At 40.1% G+C, this 21,773-nt stretch overlaps 1 protein-coding gene across 1 annotated transcript in view; it reads right to left on the reverse strand.

Moving 5' to 3' along the window:
- ATP8A2 (ATPase phospholipid transporting 8A2) overlaps nucleotides 1-21,773 on the reverse strand; it is a 979,867-nt gene that overhangs the window by 518,812 nt on the left and 439,282 nt on the right. The window contains exon 25 of the mRNA XM_082246766.1: nucleotides 1,047-1,219. Coding sequence (XP_082102892.1) covers nucleotides 1,047-1,219 — 173 coding nt within the window. The remainder of the gene's footprint in view (nucleotides 1-1,046; nucleotides 1,220-21,773) is intronic.

Consider the following 21,773-nt stretch of genomic DNA (forward strand, 5'->3'; position numbering starts at 1 on the left):
AAAGAAAGACAAAGCATAGGATTTTAACGGTTGCCAACTGTAATCCCAGATGGAAAACAATGAGTACTCAAAATATGGTTAAAAAAAGTATACAAAGTTTTATTGCACAATATCATCCCTTATATTATGGCCTGGTTCTGGTAAGGTTTCAGACCTTACACAGCCCCTGTATTACAGTAAAAGATAAAGCAGAACTAAAGGGAGGATACTCACCTTACCAATGCTCCCTTGCCAGCACCAGCGACAGCATCTTCTTCTGTGTGCAGGGTTTTAGCCACCTTCATTGGAGCTAAACAACCTGGTACACCGGATCAGCCTGACTGCTGCAGTTTACAGTTAAAGTTTTCGGTGAGAAGGAAGGTAGGTATGCACTGCATGTCTCTGCTGCAATAAAATGCCTACCTACTCACAGTGTGTCAAAGTGGAACTTTAATTCCGCTTTAATGAGCTTAGATGTGTAATTCAATGATCAGTTGTTTTGTAAAAGAGGTGGAAAGCCTTTATCTTTTTCATGGAAATCCTTTATAACAAATACACATGTATGCATTTACACGTTGTACTAATAAACTCTATTCCCAAGAATATACCAAAAGCAAATAAAATGCCAACTTTCAAATGGACTGACTTGTCCATTTTCTTTAAAAAGTCCCTATGACACAAGGCTGTTTAGCAATGTCCCTGTCAAACATCACAGTCAACAATAAAAAATACAAAAAAGCCACAGCACCTTAGCTGTCAAGAAAAGGAACATGTCCAAGAGATCTTAAATAAAAATACAGCAGGAAACATAAAACAAATCAACATCTGGTTACATTGTAGTTTTCCAGCTCAGATTATCTTAAGTTTCTGTTTTGTTCATAATAAAATGTTCCAGTTCCATTCTTTTTTTTTTCCTTTCTGATTTGGATGTCAAGCATATCTGTGCTACACATTTGCCTAGCAAACGGTTTTACAAGGTAAACTATGATTTTTACAGCCAGAGCTCTAGACATAAGCAATTTTGGAATAGACACTAGCAGTGGCAAAAAGTAATGAATTCTGTGTACCTGCAGCAGATGACAGCCTTACAGGAAAGTGCCAAGTCCAGGAAGCACTGACGGACTTCAAATGAGAGAGCGTACTTTAGGGTCTGTCCATCAATTATTAGAGCCAGGTCATTTTCCTTTCCAAGTGAATCTCCTAGGCTATTACAGTGGTTTGTCAAAGTTTCTCTTGTTGCCTATAAAGAAATTCAGAAATGTAAATTAAATTACAAGGAATTGATTTTAATAGAGTAAAAGTGAAATACCTGTTCTCAGAAATGATAAAGAAATGGAAATCTAGATGTCTGCACTCACACTGGCAAGATACAACTAGATACATATATGCATAGGGGCTGCCTCAAAACATTTAATAAAATATGGGGCAGATGAAAGATGCAAAGTACCTCTTGTGACCCACATACTTGATCTTATTCATTCTTTCTTATACGATTGTATCCCCTTTAATATAAATTGTGGAATGAAGCATCATATTAGCTCAGCCTGAAGATCAGACCTTATAGTATCTTTATGTAAAGTTTGATTTTACTGTTTTGAGTTCTTTTGAGCATACAAGAGGACATATAATATTTAGAGGGCAAGTTGCTAACTAGAATTCTGTTTATCCCATTCAGAAAACTATCTGCATGGAGATTGCTTGTTCTCCCTGTGCTTGGATGGGTTTCTTCTCAAACTCCAAAAACATGCTGGAAGATTAATTGACTTCTGTCCAAATTGACCCTTGTACTGTATGTGTTTATGTGTATGCATGCATGTGAGTTATGGACCTTAGATTGCAAGTTCCTTGACACATGTTATTTGTTTACAACAATCTCCCTGCCTTGAGACATAGCACTTTAGCCCTCCTAAATTTTAATATTGAGAACCACAAGATGGCTTCACATAGCTATTTAAACCCAGTCCAGATGGCATATGCTGGCAATATAACCACCAGAAATTTTCTAACAAAAGCTGTCAAGTGTACCTCTAGAAGAGTTACTGAACTGACACATAAATATTAAAGTGATATTAAAGGCAAAATGTCATACCTGCTCTGTGCAGTGGTTTTGCACAGAGCAGCCCTGATCCTCCTATTCTAGTGTCCCCCGCAAGCGCTCCTGGCCCCTACCTCCTGTTGAGTGCCCCCAGAGCAAGCAGCTTGCTATGGGGACACCCAAATCCGAGCCCCTTATCTGCGTGTCCATTCAGACACGGAGACATGGCTTGGCCCCGCCCCCTAACTCTCTTCATTGGCTCACTGGCTGTGATTGACATTAAGGTAAAAAAAAGCATTCGGCCCTTGCAACCCCTTTGAGAAGAAAGTACCAAGGCCAATTCACAGACCACTAGAGGGATGTCAACATCTCTTCAATATCAAGTATACCCATCAAAAATATATGTGTCCCACAAAACAATGTAAGCATTATTTATTTTTCTTGACTTATAACTACATCAGGATGTTAATCTCGTGACAAGGAAAGAGATAACTATTCTTGAACATGGGTCAGAGTTGGGGCTCACGAGGCTATTGTCCTGACAATTGATGAATCAACAGCTATCTCTGGTATTATGCCACAGTCACACCAATACCAGTTGGCATTTCTGACACTTGATTCACATGTATGTTGTGAAGGTGGGGCTTAGTGGGAAAGGACAGGGCTCTGTAGCTATATGACATAACAGGGACCTGATTTTGTTTTGCTATCTTACTGTGTACATCTAGAAATGTTAATTGTGCCTATGCAGTACCCTGAAAATGTACTTTTAGCTTGAATTTTCCCTAAAAAACAGCAGAACAATTCCTGTGCCTAGAGCCTAATAACTGTATATCTGCAGCATGAGATATCTAAGTCACCACTGTCTGTGACCGCTAGTCTCAGGAGGTTTGGAGTGAGATTTGGAGATGTCACTTCTATGCTGCTCACTGTTCTCAAAGCTGGAAAGGAAGCTATACTGAGGACTACAGACAAGCTACCCCGCTACCTTTTTGTTTCATCCATTCTGTGGATCTGTGCTATCTTAACCTCTCCTGCTGCTGCTAAATTAGCCTTTCATCAGTCATCAGGGGAAAACTCTAATATGAGGAAGTAATCCTCTGCTTCAACCAGCAGGACCACCTCTACACAGAGACACAGTGCTGAACAAAGTATGGCAAGTCAGTAATAGGGAAAACATCATCTGCAGGGGGAACACAGGCAAGTTTCAGTCATTAGCTTCATTATGTAAGCTATATCGGTTGGTTTAGAGTGTTGCATGGACACAGTAATGTATGAAGGGTTGCAGTGACATAGATGGTCCAAAAGCTGATCACCTGTACATCTGCCCCTAGAGTTGTAAGCCACTCTTAGTATTCAAAGTCAGAAAGATATGACTTGAAGAATGCAGATGGATAGACAGAGAGACACATAAGAACTACACTGCTGTTTGTTGTTTTTGACTTGAGTGATTTTCTGCCATTTCCTGTTATAACAAGTCTAGACCATAATCATTCCTTCAACATTTCAGCCTTCAAAATCCACAATTCCGTCAGCCTAAGTGATAAAGTTTCACATTCACTTGCTTTCTTTTGATCACTTTAAAACGCTCAGTGCTAATTTTGTTCTCTGTGTTTTCCTTGCACTGGAGAAACTTCGAAATTTCCATGCTCTGTGTAAACAGTTTAATTTTGCCAAGCGGCCTATGTTACGCCACTGTAGCACACTGTTGTAAATCCACGTAAAAGAGTATAATTTGTTGACAGGCAAAGTACTGAAATATCCTGGAGGAAAGATCCTGTGTGGTCCCAGCTGTGTAGTCAATCTTGGAAATCAAATCACCATATTTTAAAGATTTATCTAGTGTTCAGAGACCCCTTGTAAGATGTAAAAGTTCACTCATGAAGCGCTTACACATTACTGATAGAAAACTTGCTAAAGAAAGACTAAAATTGGGTTATGCAAAAGAATTTGTTCTTACATCATCAGAAAACAGGTCAGAAGTATAGAATCTTATCAGGTGGCCTAGTGAGAAGTAATGTTGACCAACATACAGATTACATTATTTCCAGTAACCCTACAGCAAAACCCTGAGAACTTTTCCAATAATAAAAGCAGTTAAAATAGCAAATTTCACAGCAAAATAAAATATATGTGAAATATCTCATTTTCTGAACAGGTATATATATATATATATATATATATATATATATAGTGGGTACGGAAAGTATTCAGACCCCCTTAAATTTTTCACTCTTCGTTATATTACAGCCATTTGCTAAAATCATTTAAGTTCATTCTTCTTCCTCATGAATGTACACATAGCACCCCATACTGACAGAAAAACAAAGAATTGTTGATATTGTTGCAGATTTATTAAAAAAGAAAAACTGAAATATCACATGGTCCTAAGTATTCAGACCCTTTGCTGTGACACTCATATATTTAACTCAGTTTTACACCTTCATTTGAATCCAGCTGTGTTTGATTATACTGATTGGACTTGATTAGGAAAGCCACACACCTGTCTATATAAGACCTTCCAGATCACAATGCATGTCAGAGCAAATGAGAATCATGAGGTCAAAGGAACTGCCTGAAGAGCTCAGAGACAGAATTGTGGCAAGGCACAGATCTGGCCAAGGTTACAAAAAGATTTCTGCTGCACTTAAGGTGATATTTCAGTTTTTATTTTTTAAGTGGGCTGTGCATGTGGTGCTGGTGGAGGAGAGCACGTACCCACAAATACGAATTAGCAGTGTCTATGGATGATTTGCTAACCCATCATACTCACTTGTGGAAACTAGGCACAAGGGAACCCCTTTTTTTGGATACGGACACTATTATTCACATTGGATTTATTAATATCAAACTAAACACTGACTTTTCTCACAATTAATTTGATTTAATGGTAAATTGTTTGAGCGCGGTTTCTCTTCTTCATTTAATTAGTTTTAAACACTGCTGTTTAGAGGGGCTGCTTAACATGTTTTAAGTTGTTTTTTGCACATGTTTATTTTAATGCAAACATATTGATATTGATTTATATTTATATATATGTAAAAATTTCACTAATAATTAATTCACTTATTTTTAACTTATTTATTATCACTTTTATCCTGTGCGCAATTGCTTTGGTATTTTTTGCACTCTTTTTTACTTTTTAACTTTTTTGTCTAAGTGTAGATCTATGTTTTAAAGTGACTATTTCTAAGAAAAAAAAAAAAGGTTTGCTGCTGTATTTCTGGGAAATCATTCTTTGGAGAATCTTGTGAACCTGACACTTCTTGGTCTCATGTCATGCACTGTGGTTTTTCCCACTGGCCCAAAGACATTGTAGTGACATAAGGCCTGACAGGAACAGCCACAGGATGCAGCAAGGTAACAGGAATCTGCCACTTCGGGAAGTTTCAGGTTGAGAAGTTTCTTGCGGTAGCTACTTCCCTCCTTTAAAGCAGAGATTGTGGCACGGGCAGCAAGAAAGTGGTAACACCTTCATGCAGGGGCCCATTTTTTTAACATTTATTTATTTATTTCAGGTTCTTATATAGCGCTGTCAATTTTACGCAGCGCTTTACATATACATTGCGCATTCACATCAGTCCCTGCCCTCAAGTAGCTTACAACCTAAGGTCCCTAACTCACATTCATACATACATACATAGTAGGGCCAATTTTATACAGGATCCAATTAACCTACCAGCATGTCTTTGGAGTGTGGGAGGAAACCGGAGTACCCGGAGGAAACCCACGCAGGCACAGGGAGAACATGCAAACTCCAGGCAGGTAGTGTCATGGTTGGGATTCAAACCAGCGACCCTCTTGCTGCGAGGTGAAAGTGCTAACCACTACACCACTGTGCCGCCCTAACATTTCACCTAAAGTGATATATAAAATCTATTATTTCTTTACAACATATACAAATATTGCTAGTGAAGCCTGAATAAATGACTATGTTCATAGCAAGAATTTCAATTTTACATTTAAATGTAACCCTATCTATCCATGCCACTCCATTCATTTTCTCCATTTTAGACCAAAACGTTTAAATTTTCCCAACTTCTAGAGCACAAAACAAAATAGGAATAGTATATTAAAGTGTGAAATTTCTCAGGTTCTGTGAAGGCATTGGTCATTTCAAATATATAAGGTATAAATAATGTAATCATTTATTTTTAGGAGTTATTCACCTGGGCGCTGTGGCTTGTACAGGCTTTAGGTGGTGGTGCCTTGCATTTTTACAATGCAAAGCATTGTTTTTCCTTTTTTCCCTAATTGTATTAAAATGTCAGAAGTTGACATTTCATTCATTTCTATGTACTGCAGCACATTCCTTTCTATGTATCACAGTACAGAAATACATGGACAGACACAGAGCTCTGGTACAATGTGAAAAAATGCATGCTGAAGATTTCCAAACTCCACTGCTCTGCTCCTGCCGCCAATGTTCTAGTGTGAAAAGTCCACAAAGAAAAATGTTGTTTATTGTATGTCCTTGTGGAGACCGGCATTTTTCTAGCACAGAAACAAGCATGTCTCCGCACAAGTGTGAACAACCCTCACACATCCCTGGCAATTTTATAGCTTGTCCCAATTGTGTCCAGGCAGCTTAGTCTACATGTAAATTTGAAGCTTTTTCAGCTGTAGCGTTTTTTTAGCAAAACTATACTCCCACAAAAGCTTATGGGTTAAAAATGTTGATAAATTGCAAATAGCCATTTTTTTTTCCGGCGTATAAGACAACTTTTTTTATAATAAAAAAGATACCCCCAAAAATCTGGGGTCGTCTTATACGCCAGGTACTGTAGCTTCAGCTAGTTACAGAACATCCCTATTAAAAATGTTAGCCCGCACAGGACTACATAATACACAGGGCGCCGGGCACAGGACTGCATAATACACAGAGCGCCGGGCACAGGACTGCATATTACAGAGCGCTGGGCACAGGACTGCATAATACACAGAGAGACTACATAATATACAGGAGGGCGTTATGCATAGAGTACAGGGTTCAGAGGTTTGCTATGCACAGAGGACACTTCTCACTCCACATCCATAGCTCACCTCTGCACCCTTCTCTCACAGATTATCTCTGCAGCCACCTCTTAGCCCTCCCCCTACAACAGCTAAACTCTCCATCTCTCCATGCAGCTGCATCAGCTCTGACCCCTGCTTCCCCAATGCCCTCACCTGTGTACAAACAGACCCCCCCCCCCCATCTGCTCACCTCACATTCTCAGCCCTCCACACAGTCAATTTTTGTCTCTGCCTCTCCTCCACTGAACAGCAGCAGGAGTGGAGCGGCAGAGAGATCGTCCAGCAGGGGGCGTCTGCATCTGAGCCACCAGGCTGTTTCTCAGCCAGCATGGGATGCCCTGTGTTCATAAGTCGGCCCTGAATCCGGGGATAAAAACCGGGGACAGACTTGGACCAGGAACAGTGTCCTTAATCCGGGGACTGTCCCCGGAAACTGTGGACGTCTGGTCACCCTAAAGTAAAACCAATGCAGCAGGATTTTTTTCATCTCTGTTTATCATCTGAGGCTGTTTACATCACTGGATATATGTGAGGGTTTACAACCATTTGCCAACTGCCTCATAGTAGATTTATTGCTACAGGGTGGCCGCACTGCGCAGGATCGCATATATATATATACGAAAACCTGCATTTCCAGGGATCGGTAAGAATGACTCGATGTCTGCTGGCACCCGGCGATCGTTTGTTACACAGGCAGAATGACAGTCTGCCTATGCAAACATTTGTTTAATTATTGATTTTTAATTTAAGCCATGTCATCAAATACTGTATATGAAATTACAGTTATGACTGGTTAACAAGAAGTATTTTTCCAGAAAAAAAATAAAAGGATTATACTGAGCTTACATCTAATTCAAAGAGGATTTTTTTAAAAAGACCAGTGACCGGCATTTTAGGCATCTTGTGTGCTAATGTTTGAACACCTGCATTTTTTAATGTAGTTTCAGGCGTTTATGTTGGACGTATTTGCGTGCATTTGTGTGTATTCACATGTGCATATTTGCATGTAATTGTATTCCCACATACTGTCTCCCAGCTGTATTCTTGCTCATGCTTGTTGCACGCGCGTATATGCATGTATTTGTGTGTACCGCCACAAAATACTCACCGGGAACATTTTTTTTACTCATGAATACACAGTGCTTGTTTATGCACCTGTATGTACAGGCACATTGTAAACAATGGGCTGCATTTTAGATAAGTAAAAACTGCTGTACTGAGCTTTTTTAAACTGTAGTGTGCAAGAGGCCAATCGGGTGAAAATAACTTGTTGTCCGCCGGCACTCAGCGATCGTTTGTTACACAGGCAGAATGGCAGTCTGCCTATGTAAACAAGGCAGATTGTTGTTCTGTCAGTATAGAAGGCATTGATCCTGCGTGCCTGACAGCATATTTTTAGCACTGATCACTGTATTAGTGTCACTGGTTCCCAAAAAAAAAGTGTCACGTTAGTGTCCAATTTGTCCGCCGCAATATCGCAGTATAAGTTGCTGATCGCCGCCATTATTATTTAAAAAAAACAAACAAATAAAATGTTTATAAATATATCCCGCTACAACTTTTGCGCAAACCAATCAATATACGCCTATTGGTATTTTTTTTAACCAAAAATATGTATCAGAATACATGTTGGCCTAAATTGATCGGGAAAGTTGATTTTTTAAATTTTTTATTGGATGTGTTTTAGAACAGAAAGCATTTTAGGCATCTTGCGCGCTGTTGTTTGAACATCTGCATTTTTGGACGTAATTTCAGGCATTTACGTTGGACGTATTTGTGCACATTTGCGTATAGTCAAATGTGCACATTTGTACGTAATTGTATTCTCGCGAACTATCGCTATTGATTAGTGGCCATCCTATATTGCTTTTGGGTGTCTTTTCTAGGGCCAAGTGTAAATCCAGAGCCACTGGTTTATAGTACAGATACAGCATAATCAATTAGGAAATGGAAAAGGTGAGTGCCACAAAAATCAGCTAAAAAACCATATGAACTTTATTAATTTAATTTATTATTATTTGGAGGTTGTGGAGACCTTTTTAGGCTGAGTGCCCTGCTGATGATTACTACATGGAGGTGGTAGCTCAGGCACACCTGCTTCAGATACAGCATAATATTACAGGTCCAATTAGTTAAAACTACATACACCTCTTTTAGCTTTGGTGGTTATCACCAGTGCAGTGAAAAGCGCCAATAAGAAAATCAGAAGTAAAATTTCGTCCGACGAACGATCTGCCGATTTTCGGATCGTTAGCATAGTGCTTTTCAACAGCCGATTACGGATTTTCGTATGACAAAAACTGGATGTGCAGGCTATAAATTTTTTATCGTAAGTGAACACAACGTCCGATTTTCATATAATTAGTACAGTTTTCGTCCAATAAAAATCATAAGAGCAAAACTAGGCCTGCTCGGAAACTAAAGAATACATACAAAACAATTCAACACATGACATCACTTCTGAAGTTGAATTCTGTCGTACAAGAATTTTCGTATGAAAGTAACCTCTTCACTTTCCATATGAGACTAGTATGCAACAAAAAAATTAAAGTAAATTTGTCCGATAATCTGATCGTGTGTACGAGGCTTAAAGCTCCTTTCACAGTTGTGCGACTTATGCTGGCCTATGAAAAATCATTCAAACTCATTTTCGAAGAACGAACACTCGGTCATGAGAGCAGGCGATCATACCATCATATAATGACCGAATTTCGATGGATAAATCGTTCAATGGAAATAAATGAATTAGCTTTTCCTTCATTTTGTCACAAATGCCTAGTGGAAACAGTTCAGACGAGAAACACATTAACCTTTCAATTTATCATTAGTTTGGCAGAATTTTCCAGCTCCAGAATTTTTTGGCTCTGAAAAGTTAAAACCGATTTTCTATTTGTGCCCATTAACTGGACGAAAAATGAACGAACGGGCCAAATGACAGAATTTTGGACGATTTTTCGGCTAATGTATGGCTAGCATTAGGATCCGACTTGTGAGACCCAAAGTCGCAAGACATGTGAAATGCCATGTATCTCTAAAAGAGCTGTTCCAGTTGACACTACTAAAGTGGTTGCGACTTTAGAAAAGGTTCCTGCACTACTTTGATACGACTTTGACACAACTTCAATGCCAGAGAGTGTCCAAAGTCAGACTCCAAAGTTGCACTAAAAATCATGCAATTTTGGAGTCAGCTAGTGTGAAAGGAGCCTAAAAGAGTACTTAATATGAATGTTTAAAGCTGGTATATGGTAAACTAGTTTCTGATAATGTTTATGGAAATTTATTTAAAATTCACAGCTGACTTTCATCTGGTAATCTGAAGGAAGAGAAGTAGCAATCGCCACTGCAATATTGGAATCACTGATTTTAAAACATAGTGCCCAGTACCACCTTGGATACAAAATGACAGATAAGAGAGCTATTACAGACTATTGTACAGATGTATGAACTTTTGCATACAGGGCTCTGAATGAAATTACTTCCATTATGTAATATACGTTTTTGTAATAAGTTTAGAGGCCTGTTAAAGATTAAATAATGACCTGATGTACTATACCTCTCCTCATTTTCACTCAGGAAAATGTAACCTCAAGCCTAAGTTTCCCTCAGCTTACTGGAACTGTGTGAGAACAATTATATGAGCTTACTGTAAATTAGTCATCATGCAGAGTGAGAAAAAAAAGGCTAGAAATCTGATGGCAATTAACTTTGGTTTTAAGCTAAAATGTTACACTGAAGCAGTAACACTGACATGTATGATTAGCTTGTTAAAGAAGAACTCTGCTGAGCATTATGCATCTGCAGTGATTACACAGCACCAATGCTATAGCAGAAAAACAAAAAAAAATTCTGTGGGAAAATGTTTGATTTGTGTGTGGTTAATGGTGACCTAAACTACATACACTTTTGAGGAGGGAGAAAACACGGGTCATATGTTGGCCATGCTGGTTCGCTCGCAGCAACCTGCGGCCTTTATACCCACGATTAAGGATCCTCAGGGGGTGCTCTGGCACGCCACGGCCGGCATAGGGAGAGTGCTTGGGGAGTTTTATACGGACCTTTACTCCTCTAAAATTTCGGCTGACTCCCGAGAAATCGCTGATTTTTTAGCCTCCTGCGATTTGCCTTCTCTATCTGCCTCGGACGTGGCTGTGCTTGGGGCTCCCCTTGCGGAGGACGAAATATATGCGGCCTTAAAGTCTGATAAGCCTGGTAAATCTCCGGGGGCAGATGGTATCCCGTCGGAGGTTTACAGTCGATACGCTGAACAGTTGGTGCCTATGCTACTACGTGTATATAACAAAGCCTTTCGAACTGGCCGCCTTCCTGCCTCTATGTCTGAAGCCATCGTTGTTTTACTACTGAAGCCCGACAAGGATCTGCTGTTGGTGGATTCCTATAGGCCCATATCTCTACTCACAACGGATGTTAAAATTCTAGCTAAGATACTGGCCACTAGGCTGTCCTCTGTTGTCCAGGGGGTTGTCCATAGGGATCAATTGGGGTTTATCCCGACCAGATCGACGGCACTTAATCTCCGACGGCTATTTCTGAACCTTCAGATCCCGGTGGACAATCCTGGGAACCGGGCAGTCTTTTCGCTAGATGCCGCTAAGGCATTCGATAGTGTTGAATGGGTGTAACTCTGGGAGGTTCTCAAACGCTTTTGCTGCTCTCCATTGCTGTTTGCCATGGCACTGGAGCCCTTAGCGGCGTGGATTCGGTCCTCCCCTGACATAGTGGGGTTCAGAAGGGGCTCACATGCAGACGTTATCTCACTCTATACGGATAATACACTGCTCTACCTAGGTGACACAGGGGAATCCTTACGGGCGGTAATGTCCCTTATTAACTATTTTGGGTCCCTATCGGGATTTTCCATAAATTGGGATAAATCAGTTTTGATCCCCCTTGATCCCATAACTCAGCCTCTTCCTGACTGTGCATCCACAGTGCGAGTGGTTGACTCCTTCAAATATTTGGGGATCCATGTGTCTCCTGATCCTGCCCAGTATATCACACTGAACCTCATACCTCTGCTGCAAAGGTTCCGCTCTAAATGCATGAGTTAGTGCAAACTCCCATTGTGGTGGTTGGGCGAGTCAATCTGATTAAGATGGTGTGTTCCTCAACTTATTTATGTCTTGCATAGCTCTCCAATTTGGATACCCCAGAAATGGTTTTATAGGATAGAATCCCAGTTTCGAGAATTGATCTGGTGCAAAAAGGTGGCTAGGATTAAGCTTGCTACTCTTCAGATGGGCAAGGATAGTGGTGGGTTGGCAGTTCCTAACCCCAGAGTATATTTTCTGGCCTCCCAGGTTCAGCCTATGGGGGGCTGGGGTCTTTTGGATCCCTTAGATCCTATCGGGTCCCTTTTGGTCCCTCCTGACTCTCCTCACCCTGTACGTGTCCATCTTGAAGCAGGGTTCTCCAATATGGTGACGAAGTTACCGACACTCACCTTGATTCGCATGGTATGGCGCTGTGTCAAGGGGATGTTGAAGATCACGGGTTATCTTCCTCAGACTCCGATTTGGCATAACCGCAACTTTTCAGAACTGTTCTGTTTAGAAGGCGCTGAGGTGTGGGAGGCCCATGGTGTATATTTTATGGCACAATTGTTCCGAGCCGGGGTACTGAAATCCTTTTAAGATATACAGAGGGAGTTTGATGTTCCTAGGCACTGTTTCTTTCACTACCTACAATTACGACACGCGATTACGGCCCAGGCAAGATTGTCTACCTTGATACCCGACACTCACCGCCTGATGGGTGAGGTATTTCAAGTTTCGGACAAAAAGGGTATGATATCACAGGTGTATGCACTTCTGTTGGGATCCTTGCAGGACCCCTCTTACCTCCCTGCTCGTGAGGGGTGGGAGGGGGATCTTGGACCCATAGATGGGAAGACGTGGGATCTGTGCCTCTCCTCGATCCCTATGGTGTCGGTGTCGGCCTCCCATAAGATATCTCACTTATTTCTGTTCCACAGAGCATACAGAACACCGGTACAGCTGTTCCGTTGGGGACGCAGATCTACCCCTTTGTGCCCCAAATGTGAACGGGACCAGGGTACACTTATACACATGTTGTGGAGATGTCCCAAGCTCTTTCGCTACTGGGGGGAGGTGATCGACACGATCTCTAGAGTATACAATTTTCAGCTGCTAAGGGATCCTGTGGTCTGTTTGCTTGGTGCTCTGGAGGTGGACACTCTGACCCCAAATGCTCACGTTGCCGTGTTGAGATTGTTATACATTGCTCGCAAATTAATTGCTAGATTTTGGCTCTCCTCCAAGATACCGAGCAGGGGCCAGTGGATAACACAGGTCAATGCCTCTTTGATTAGAGAAAAGCTGACGTACCAGCATCAAAAGGCTCACAAGAAATTTGCTTCATTGTGGCAGCCTTGGCTGGATGATCCAGCCTTGGCTCCCTCTCAGCTGGTTATGGATCGGCTGCTCATGGGATAGGGTGACATTTCTTGAGACGGTCTTACCATCCTTTTCTCCCCCCCCCCCCCTTTTTTTCTCCTTTTCCCTTTAGGTTTTCTGCCACTGTTCTTTCCCTTCCCTTTTGCTTTGCACTTTGTACTACAGGTGGGTTTTGCCAATATACGGAGGTATGTGCTATACCGCTGGATGTGCATGGTTTTATTACTAATATGTGGGAACAACTGAACGTTTTTGTTTATACCTATCTTATGCACATATGCACATACTCAGGATTGTTTACTTTGATGCACTATACACCTGAGTGTGATATTTTATAGATGACGTTTTCCTTTATTGTTGCTGTTATATCCTTTATACTTTTGTATTTTTCCGAACACTGGTTCTGTAACTGGTTATGTCTACCGTTAATGTTATTTATACAGTGTACTGTTTATACTCAATAATTTTTCTTGAAAAAAAAAAAAAATACATACACATTGCAAAATTAGAAAACAAGAATGTAATACTCTTGTGATCCAATAGCAGGTTTCCATCTTGTGCTTTATCTAATACAATGGTGGGGAAAGGTACAGATAGGGATTCCACTGACTCCCAATGGTTTTAAAGAAGAAAAAAGCTAAGGACTAGAGCATGTCCAATGAAACTAATCAAACAAAATCAACCTAGTGCAATAATAATAATAATAATAATAATAATAATAAAGAAAACAATAACCCTGTCTGGGCATCCCAATATTTCCAACATCCATACACAATTGGAATATTTAGGAAAATGAAGATACACCTCCCCAGTAGGTCAAAATTTTATTGGTCTATAAGAGCAATTTCAATAGGCAAGGAGATGATAAGTGGACAGTATTTACTACCTAGGGTAGGCATCAAGCCGGACTTTTACCTTTATATTTCAGTCTATTTATTGGAGTTATAGATATATTACACCGTATGTATAAAATACAATGTTAACAAAGACTAAACTTTTAAAATTGCTCTCTTTAAATCACACAGACATCAAATGATTGTGGAAGTCTGGGTAAATAAAGTTGCAGGTTTCAATTAAGGTTACCCTGTTAGAATTCAATCATAAACACTACTAGGTTGGTATAAGGTGCCTGTTAAGATTGTGAAGTTATATCCTCAGGTCATGTCCAAATGCTATCAGGGCTCTTATCAGATAGGCACTGGGGTTGATTTACTAAAGGCAAATAGATTGTGCACTTTGCAAGTAAAGTTGCACTTATTTTCCTCAGAGCTTGGTGAATGTGGTGTAAGCTTCACTTTTTAAAGAATATCCAATTAGGTGCAAGGAAAATTAAAAATAAAATAAAAAAAATATTTTTGCTTGCACATAATTGGATGATGGAAATCAGCAAAGCTTTACCACATATACTAAGCACTGGGGAAAATGAGGGCAATTGCACTTTCAAAGTGCGCAATCTATGTGCCTTTATTAAATCAACCCCATAGTGCCCCATATTTGGTGATAATGCCTAGATTCTGGATTAGAATCTTGAACTTGATATTTTCGTGACTGGGTTTAATTTACCAAAATCACTGTAATCTGCCTTATTTCAGAAATTTGATTGGGAAATCCCTAAACATTTGAAACAATGTTGTCACATAATCCTGGCTGCAACTATTGCAATAGCAAGAAAGTGGGAACACTCAACTGTGTCCATTAATTTTTAAGCATAGGTTGAACTGGATTATGGTGAATGACAAACTCGTATGTATGCCTAAAAATACACAGAACAAATCTGAATCTTTGTTTTCCTTTTTTTTTTTCCTCTCTCTCTTTTCTGCAGAAACATAACACTTATTAGTGCAGTTCTCCTTGTTTGCCTTTACTTATCTTTCTTTGTGTAATTATAATTAGAAAATAGAATGACATGTCGGTCTATGTCTAAAGACTTGTTTTGGATATTGAAGCAAGTTCCTTTCTGCATCTTGTTTTGAGCCAGTGTTATACTTTGCTATCTCTAAAGTAATGGTTGACACTGATGTTGAAACTGATTCTTGCTGGTATCGATATATCTTTGAGACATGCAAATGATGTATGTTTGTAACTCTTCTGCAAACAACTACAATAGACAAACGGAATTATAATAAAGCTGCACACTCAGTACAGTAAGCAGCACTAACAGCTTTATAGAACGAGATAAAATGACCAGGTTATATTTAGGTTATAATTTATAATGAGCAAAAAAAAAACATTTTTTTGTCCATACGTCTTTGTGGGTCACAAGAGTGCACTTACTTGTGCTCTCCTGTGAGCCAAAATCAGCCAACAGCAGGCTGAAGCCCGCTGTTGGCTGATGTCACAGAGCCACTCCAGTCTCTGATGGACAGCTGGCACATGGATGAAAGCCATAACCAGCAGCATCCACCCCCCCCCCCCCAAGCCCAGCTCTCTGATACTCACTGCTCTCTGCTAAAAAATGAACGAGGACTGAGCAGCAGCATAGAGATGACATTTTTTTTTTAACAATCCCGAACCTCTCCTTTTAGAACTACAGAAAGAGTTTTTCTTTAAATAAGCCTGTGAAGATTACAGGACAATGAATGCAAATGATTTAACATGTTACAAAGTGTTGGAACAGTGTAAAAAGGGATCACTGATGAGAATAAGGAAATGTAAACACTAAAATATCTCTGGCACACACTGCTCTCCTTCCTTCTCTGTCCTTTTCAGCCCCATTTGTGGCCCAGGTGCAACAATGCGGTAGTTAAAACTCCTAAAGAAGTAAATACATGAAACCACACTGTGTATCTAGCATAACACTGGACTTATTTAATCATCAGTTTAATCAGGGGATTGGCGAAAGGACAGAAATAAACATCTATAAAAGCCAGAAGATTACAACATAATAATTGACTAATGATGACGTAAATAATTTAGTAAGGAAAAACCAATAACAAATAGGAGACGACAGCTGTGGCATCAGTAAAATTCTTAGCTAATGTAAACATGCTGTCAAACAAAGTAAGCAAATTTTGTCATACATACATTAAAGGGTGCGTCCATTCAAAACTGACATCTTAGTTTAGGTTGACGCCAGAAGGTTCAGTCAACTGTTGAATTTACATAATTCATCTGGATCATAGCAGGAAGGTCTTTCTTTTAAAACCACAGTTTTGTGCCTTGCGATGGCACATTCATTGCTTTATGTCAACAAATTGTATTTTATTTTTATGGAGAATACTATGTGGTGCACATGGCACAATTGTTTGGCATGACCATGGACAAAAAAAGCCAGGGTGGAGGTGGGTGGACCATGCTTGGCATACAGTGAAGGAAAAAAAAGTATTTGATCCCCTGATGATTTTGTATGTTTGCCCACTGACAATATCCAGAAAAAAGCATTTAAAAAAAGTTATAAATTGATTTGCATTTTTACGAGTGAAATAAGTATTTGATCACCTATGATTTAGCAAGATTTCTGACTCCCAGGTGTCTTTTATACAGGTAACAAGCTGAGATTAGAAGCACTCTTAAAGGGAGTGTTCCTAATCTCAGCTTGTTTCCTGTATAAAAGACACCTGTCCACAGTAGCAATCAATCAGATTCTAATCTCTCCACCATGGCTAAGACCAAAGAGCTATCCAAGAATGTCAGGGACAAGATTGTAGACCTACAAAAGGCTGGAATAGGCTACAAGACCATCGCCAAGAAGCTTGGTGAGAGGGTCACAACAGTTGGAGAGATTATTCGCAAATGGAAGAAACACAAAATACCTGTCAATCTCCCTAGGTCTGGGGCTCCATGCAAGATCTCACCTCGTGTCGTTTTAATGACCATTAGAATGGTGAGGAATGAGCCCAGAACTGCACGGGAGAATCTGGTTAATGATCACAAGGTAGCTGGGACCATAGTCACCAAGAAAACAATGGGTAATACACAATGCCATGATGGACTGAAATCCTGCAGTGCCCGCAAGGTCCCCCTGCTCAAGAAAGCACACGTAAGGCCCGTCTAAGGTTTGCTAATGAACATCCGAATGATTCAGAGGAGAACTGTATGGAAGTGTTGTGGTCAGAGGAGACCAAAATCAAGCTCTTTGGCATCAACTCAACTCACTTTGTTTGGGAGAATGCTGCCTATGACCCCAAGAACACAATCTCTACGTGAATCATGGAGCTGGAAACATTATGCTTTGGGGTGTTTTTCTGCTAAGGGGACAGGGCAACTTCCCTGCATCAAAGGGATGATGGACGAGGCCATGTACTGTCAAATCTTGGGTGAGAACCCCTCCCCACCAGCCAGGGCATTGAAAATGGGTCTTAGATGGGTATTTCAGCATGACAATGACCCAAAACACATGGCCAAGACAACAAAGGAGTGGCTCAAGAAGAAGTCTCCAGACCTTAATCCCATAGTAAATATGTGGAGGGAGCTAAAGGTTAGAGCTACCAAACGTCAGCCTTGAAAACCTTAATGACTTGGAGGGGATCTGCAAAGAGGAGTGGGACAAAATCCCTCCTGAGATGTGTGCAAACCTGGTGGCCAACTACAAGAAGTGTCTGACCTCTGTGATTGCCAACAAGACTTTTGCCTCCAAGTACTAAGTCATGTTTTGCGAAGGGGTCAAAAACGTATTTCATTCATTAAAATACAAATCAATTTATAACTTTTTTGAAATGCATTTTTTTGGATTTTTTTGTTTATATTCTGTCTCTCACTTTTAAAATAAACCAACCATTAAAATTATAGACTGATCATTACCCTGTCAGTGGGCAAACATACAAAATCAGCAGGGGATCAAATACTTTGTTCCCTCACTGTAGAAAAGTTGACCAGTTGACTGCATAGACAACTTACAAAGCCCCAATATTTATGATAACACAGCCAATCAGTTAAGAAGAAATGCGTACAATCAAGGTAAAACTCTACTCGTTCCTTATGACCAAACTCCACATATCAGCAATATCATTTGTGATGACAGCCTCATTACTTTGTCACATGTTGATTCTTTCTTCAAAGTGTACCAATAACTATAAAGCAGAAGCCATTCTTGTAGTCATTCAGGAGAAAATGGCTTTTCAATGTTTTAAGCAAAGATACCAGTGAAGTCATAAAGTCTTAGTTTAAAGTGGATCCTGGTCTAATATAAATTTCACATATAGTACTGTGCAAAAGTTTTAGTCAGGTGTAAAAAAGCTATAAGTTAGAAAAGTTTTCAGAAATAAAAGTGTCAATAGCTTGGTTTTCAGTCCTTACTCTCTAAATTATCCTATCACACTAGCAATTTAGTATATTAAATATTTAGGCACATATATTTATATATTTCTTACAGTAATTACTCTGGATGACACTAATGAATGGACACATTTGGTTTCACATATGCTGTGTTCACCTTTCACCTGACATCTGTAACCTTTCAAGCATGTATCATACACTGTAATTCCTATAAATTGACTTTGTTTACTGTATCTGCATATGACAAAACATGACAACTAGTGTATTGACTATTTAATCACTTTAAGACCAGAAAGGATTTGCCCCCTTAATGACCAGGCCCTACTTTGCGATTTGGCACTGCGTTATTTTAACTGACAATTGCGCGTTTGTGCAATGCTGTACCCAAATAAAATTGATGTCCTTTTTACCCACAAATAGAGCTTTCTTTTGGTGGTATTTGATCACCTGTGCAATGTTTATTTTTTGCGCTATAAACAAAAAAAGCGACAATTTTGAAAAAAATATATATATATTTTTCACAATCTGCTATATGAGATTCTCAAAGAAAAAAAAAAATTAAAAATCTAAATTTTTTAACATTTTAGGCCAATTTGTTTTCTGCTACATATTTGTTGGTAAAAAAAAATCACAATAAGCGTATTTTGATTGGTTTGCACGAAAGTTATTGCGTCTACTAACTACGGCAAAGATTTATGTCACTTTTATTGTTTTTTGGGTTTTTTTACTAGTAATGGCGGCAATCTGTGATTTTTTGCGACATAGTGGCGGACAGATCGGACCCCTAACTGACATTTTTGGGGGTACCAGTGACATTACTACAGTAATCAGTGCTAAAAATATGCACTGTTACTGTTATAATGACACTGGCAGGGAAGGGGTTAACCCTATGTGTGATCAATGGGTTAAATGTGAGCCTGGGGGAGTGATTCTAACTGTGGGGGGCGTGGCTTGTGAAATGACCATAGAGACATGTGATCCTATATAGAAGGATCACATGAGCTCTGTGATCATTTCAGGGAGAAAAACGATCGGCTGTGTTTACAACAGCCGACCATCCTTCTCTCTCGGCGGGGAGCGATCGCGGGTGTCAGGCGAAAATTGTAGCTGCCTGACCCGAGGATCGGCTTCCCCACTGCCCCGTGGGGGCGGGAGCGCACCGCCGGCGGCACACGCTCGCCCCCTAGCTTTCCGCGCGCGTCCGACGTAAGTCTACGTCGGTTTGCGCAGGAGAGCCACCCTGCTGCAGTAAAACTGCGGCGGGTGGTCGGGAAGTGGTTAACAAATCCATTTAATATGTAAATTTTTATTCAATGGCCATTTGTTGTACATATCATTTAAAGCCCCAGGGCATAGTTCTGTTTTTGTTTGTATGGTTAAACGGGATCAAGCTGCACCACTGGTGGCACCGGACCACTTTTATATTTTTTGAAATTGAGGATCGTCAGCACCTGCTTGGTATAATTGGTTAATCATACACCTGACTCTAAGGGTTCTTTCACACGGAGCGGTCCGCATTGCGATCCGCTCCGGTGCATTTTTTTTTCTTTTTTCACGGAGCGGATGACATTTGTGTCATCCGCTCCGTATGTCCGCATATCATCCCATCCGTTTGCGGATTATATACGGACATAATGTAAGTCTATGGGCATTGCGGATGTCAGCGGATGACACCGCTGACATCCGATTTTCCTTCCTTTCCGTTTTTTGAACGGAGGAAAAATAGGGTTCTGTTCCGTTCCAAAAAACGGAACAGAACTGAAAGGAAGAAAATCGGATGTCAGCGGATGGTATTATGTCCGCAAATCATCCGCAAAAAAATAGGATGATTTGCGGACATACGGAGCCCTTATCCTGCAAAATCCCTTACTTTGTCCAAGTGTACAAAGTGTGCAAGTGTTTGAAGCCAAAGGGTAGTCAAATATTAATTTGATTTAGATTTTTCCTCTGTTCGCTTACTTTGCATTTTCTAAAAAAAAAAAAAAAACAGTTAAAATATATATTTTTGAAAGCATTCTTACTTTACTGCATTACTGCCTAACATTTTTTGCACAGTACTGAAAATGTTGCACACCTGCCTCAAATGTTTGCACAGTACTGAAAATGTTGCACACCTGCCTCAAATGTTTGCACAGTAACAGGGGAAGGGGAGGTATTTTCAAAGTAGAGTAGCTGTAAATGGCATACTATTCGTTTCTACCTTTTCATTTCAAATCTTAACTGAACAAGCTGAAGACAGAAGCTAATTGGTTGCTATGCACAGCTGCTCCAGATTCACTTCAGCCACCATGTATTTATATCATAATGGTACTCCTGACTTTCCCAATTAAATGAATAGCTATGATCGTATCGGTTTGTCCCCCACCCTCTCCGTTGCTACTGTTGAGACCCCCAACCCCACCAACAAGGGTCCTCCCTACTGGGTGCCTGCCATAAATTAAATTCTTTATCCCCTGAACAGACAATCCCCTTTCCTGAATCTAGCAGGGAGAATCCAATGACAATCCAGTGCCAGAAAATAACAGCATCCCATGTCCCCTGCACAGCCCGCTGTTCCTGCTGTGATCTCTGATCCTGCCACTGTTCTCCTTAATAGGGGAAATGATGACAGCTCACCTAGTGTAGAGATTACAAAATACAATAAGTGGGCAGGCAGTCTATGTTGTAGAATGTGTAGGTGTTTAAACATATATAGTATTCTGCATACATAAGGAAAAAATGAGTGCAGCGCTAATTAATGATAACATGTGTAAACATAATAGGACATCATGTGGTAACATAGTCAATTGAAACAAATAAATGGATCCAATGAAGTCCCATAAATAGCAATTGAAAGCAAAATAAAGTCCCAAATTATGGTGAATCTTGAAGGCAAACACAATAATGACCATAAAGTGAATAGGCGTCCCGTCCCCAGATGAATAAATGAAATGGGCGCTCACCAGATAATGTTGGTCTGTATTGCCATATGACAAAAACCAACCAGGCTTATAAGATGATCCAAAATCCTCCTAAGAAAACAACCAAGGATGTAGTTCCAGGTCCTTGGATGTTTTCTTAGGAGGATTTTGGATCATCTTCTAAGCCTGCTTGGT

Source organism: Pelophylax lessonae (assembly GCF_965119305.1).
Source record: "Pelophylax lessonae genome assembly, chromosome: 2".
In the NCBI taxonomy this organism is placed as follows: Eukaryota; Metazoa; Chordata; class Amphibia; order Anura; family Ranidae; genus Pelophylax; species Pelophylax lessonae.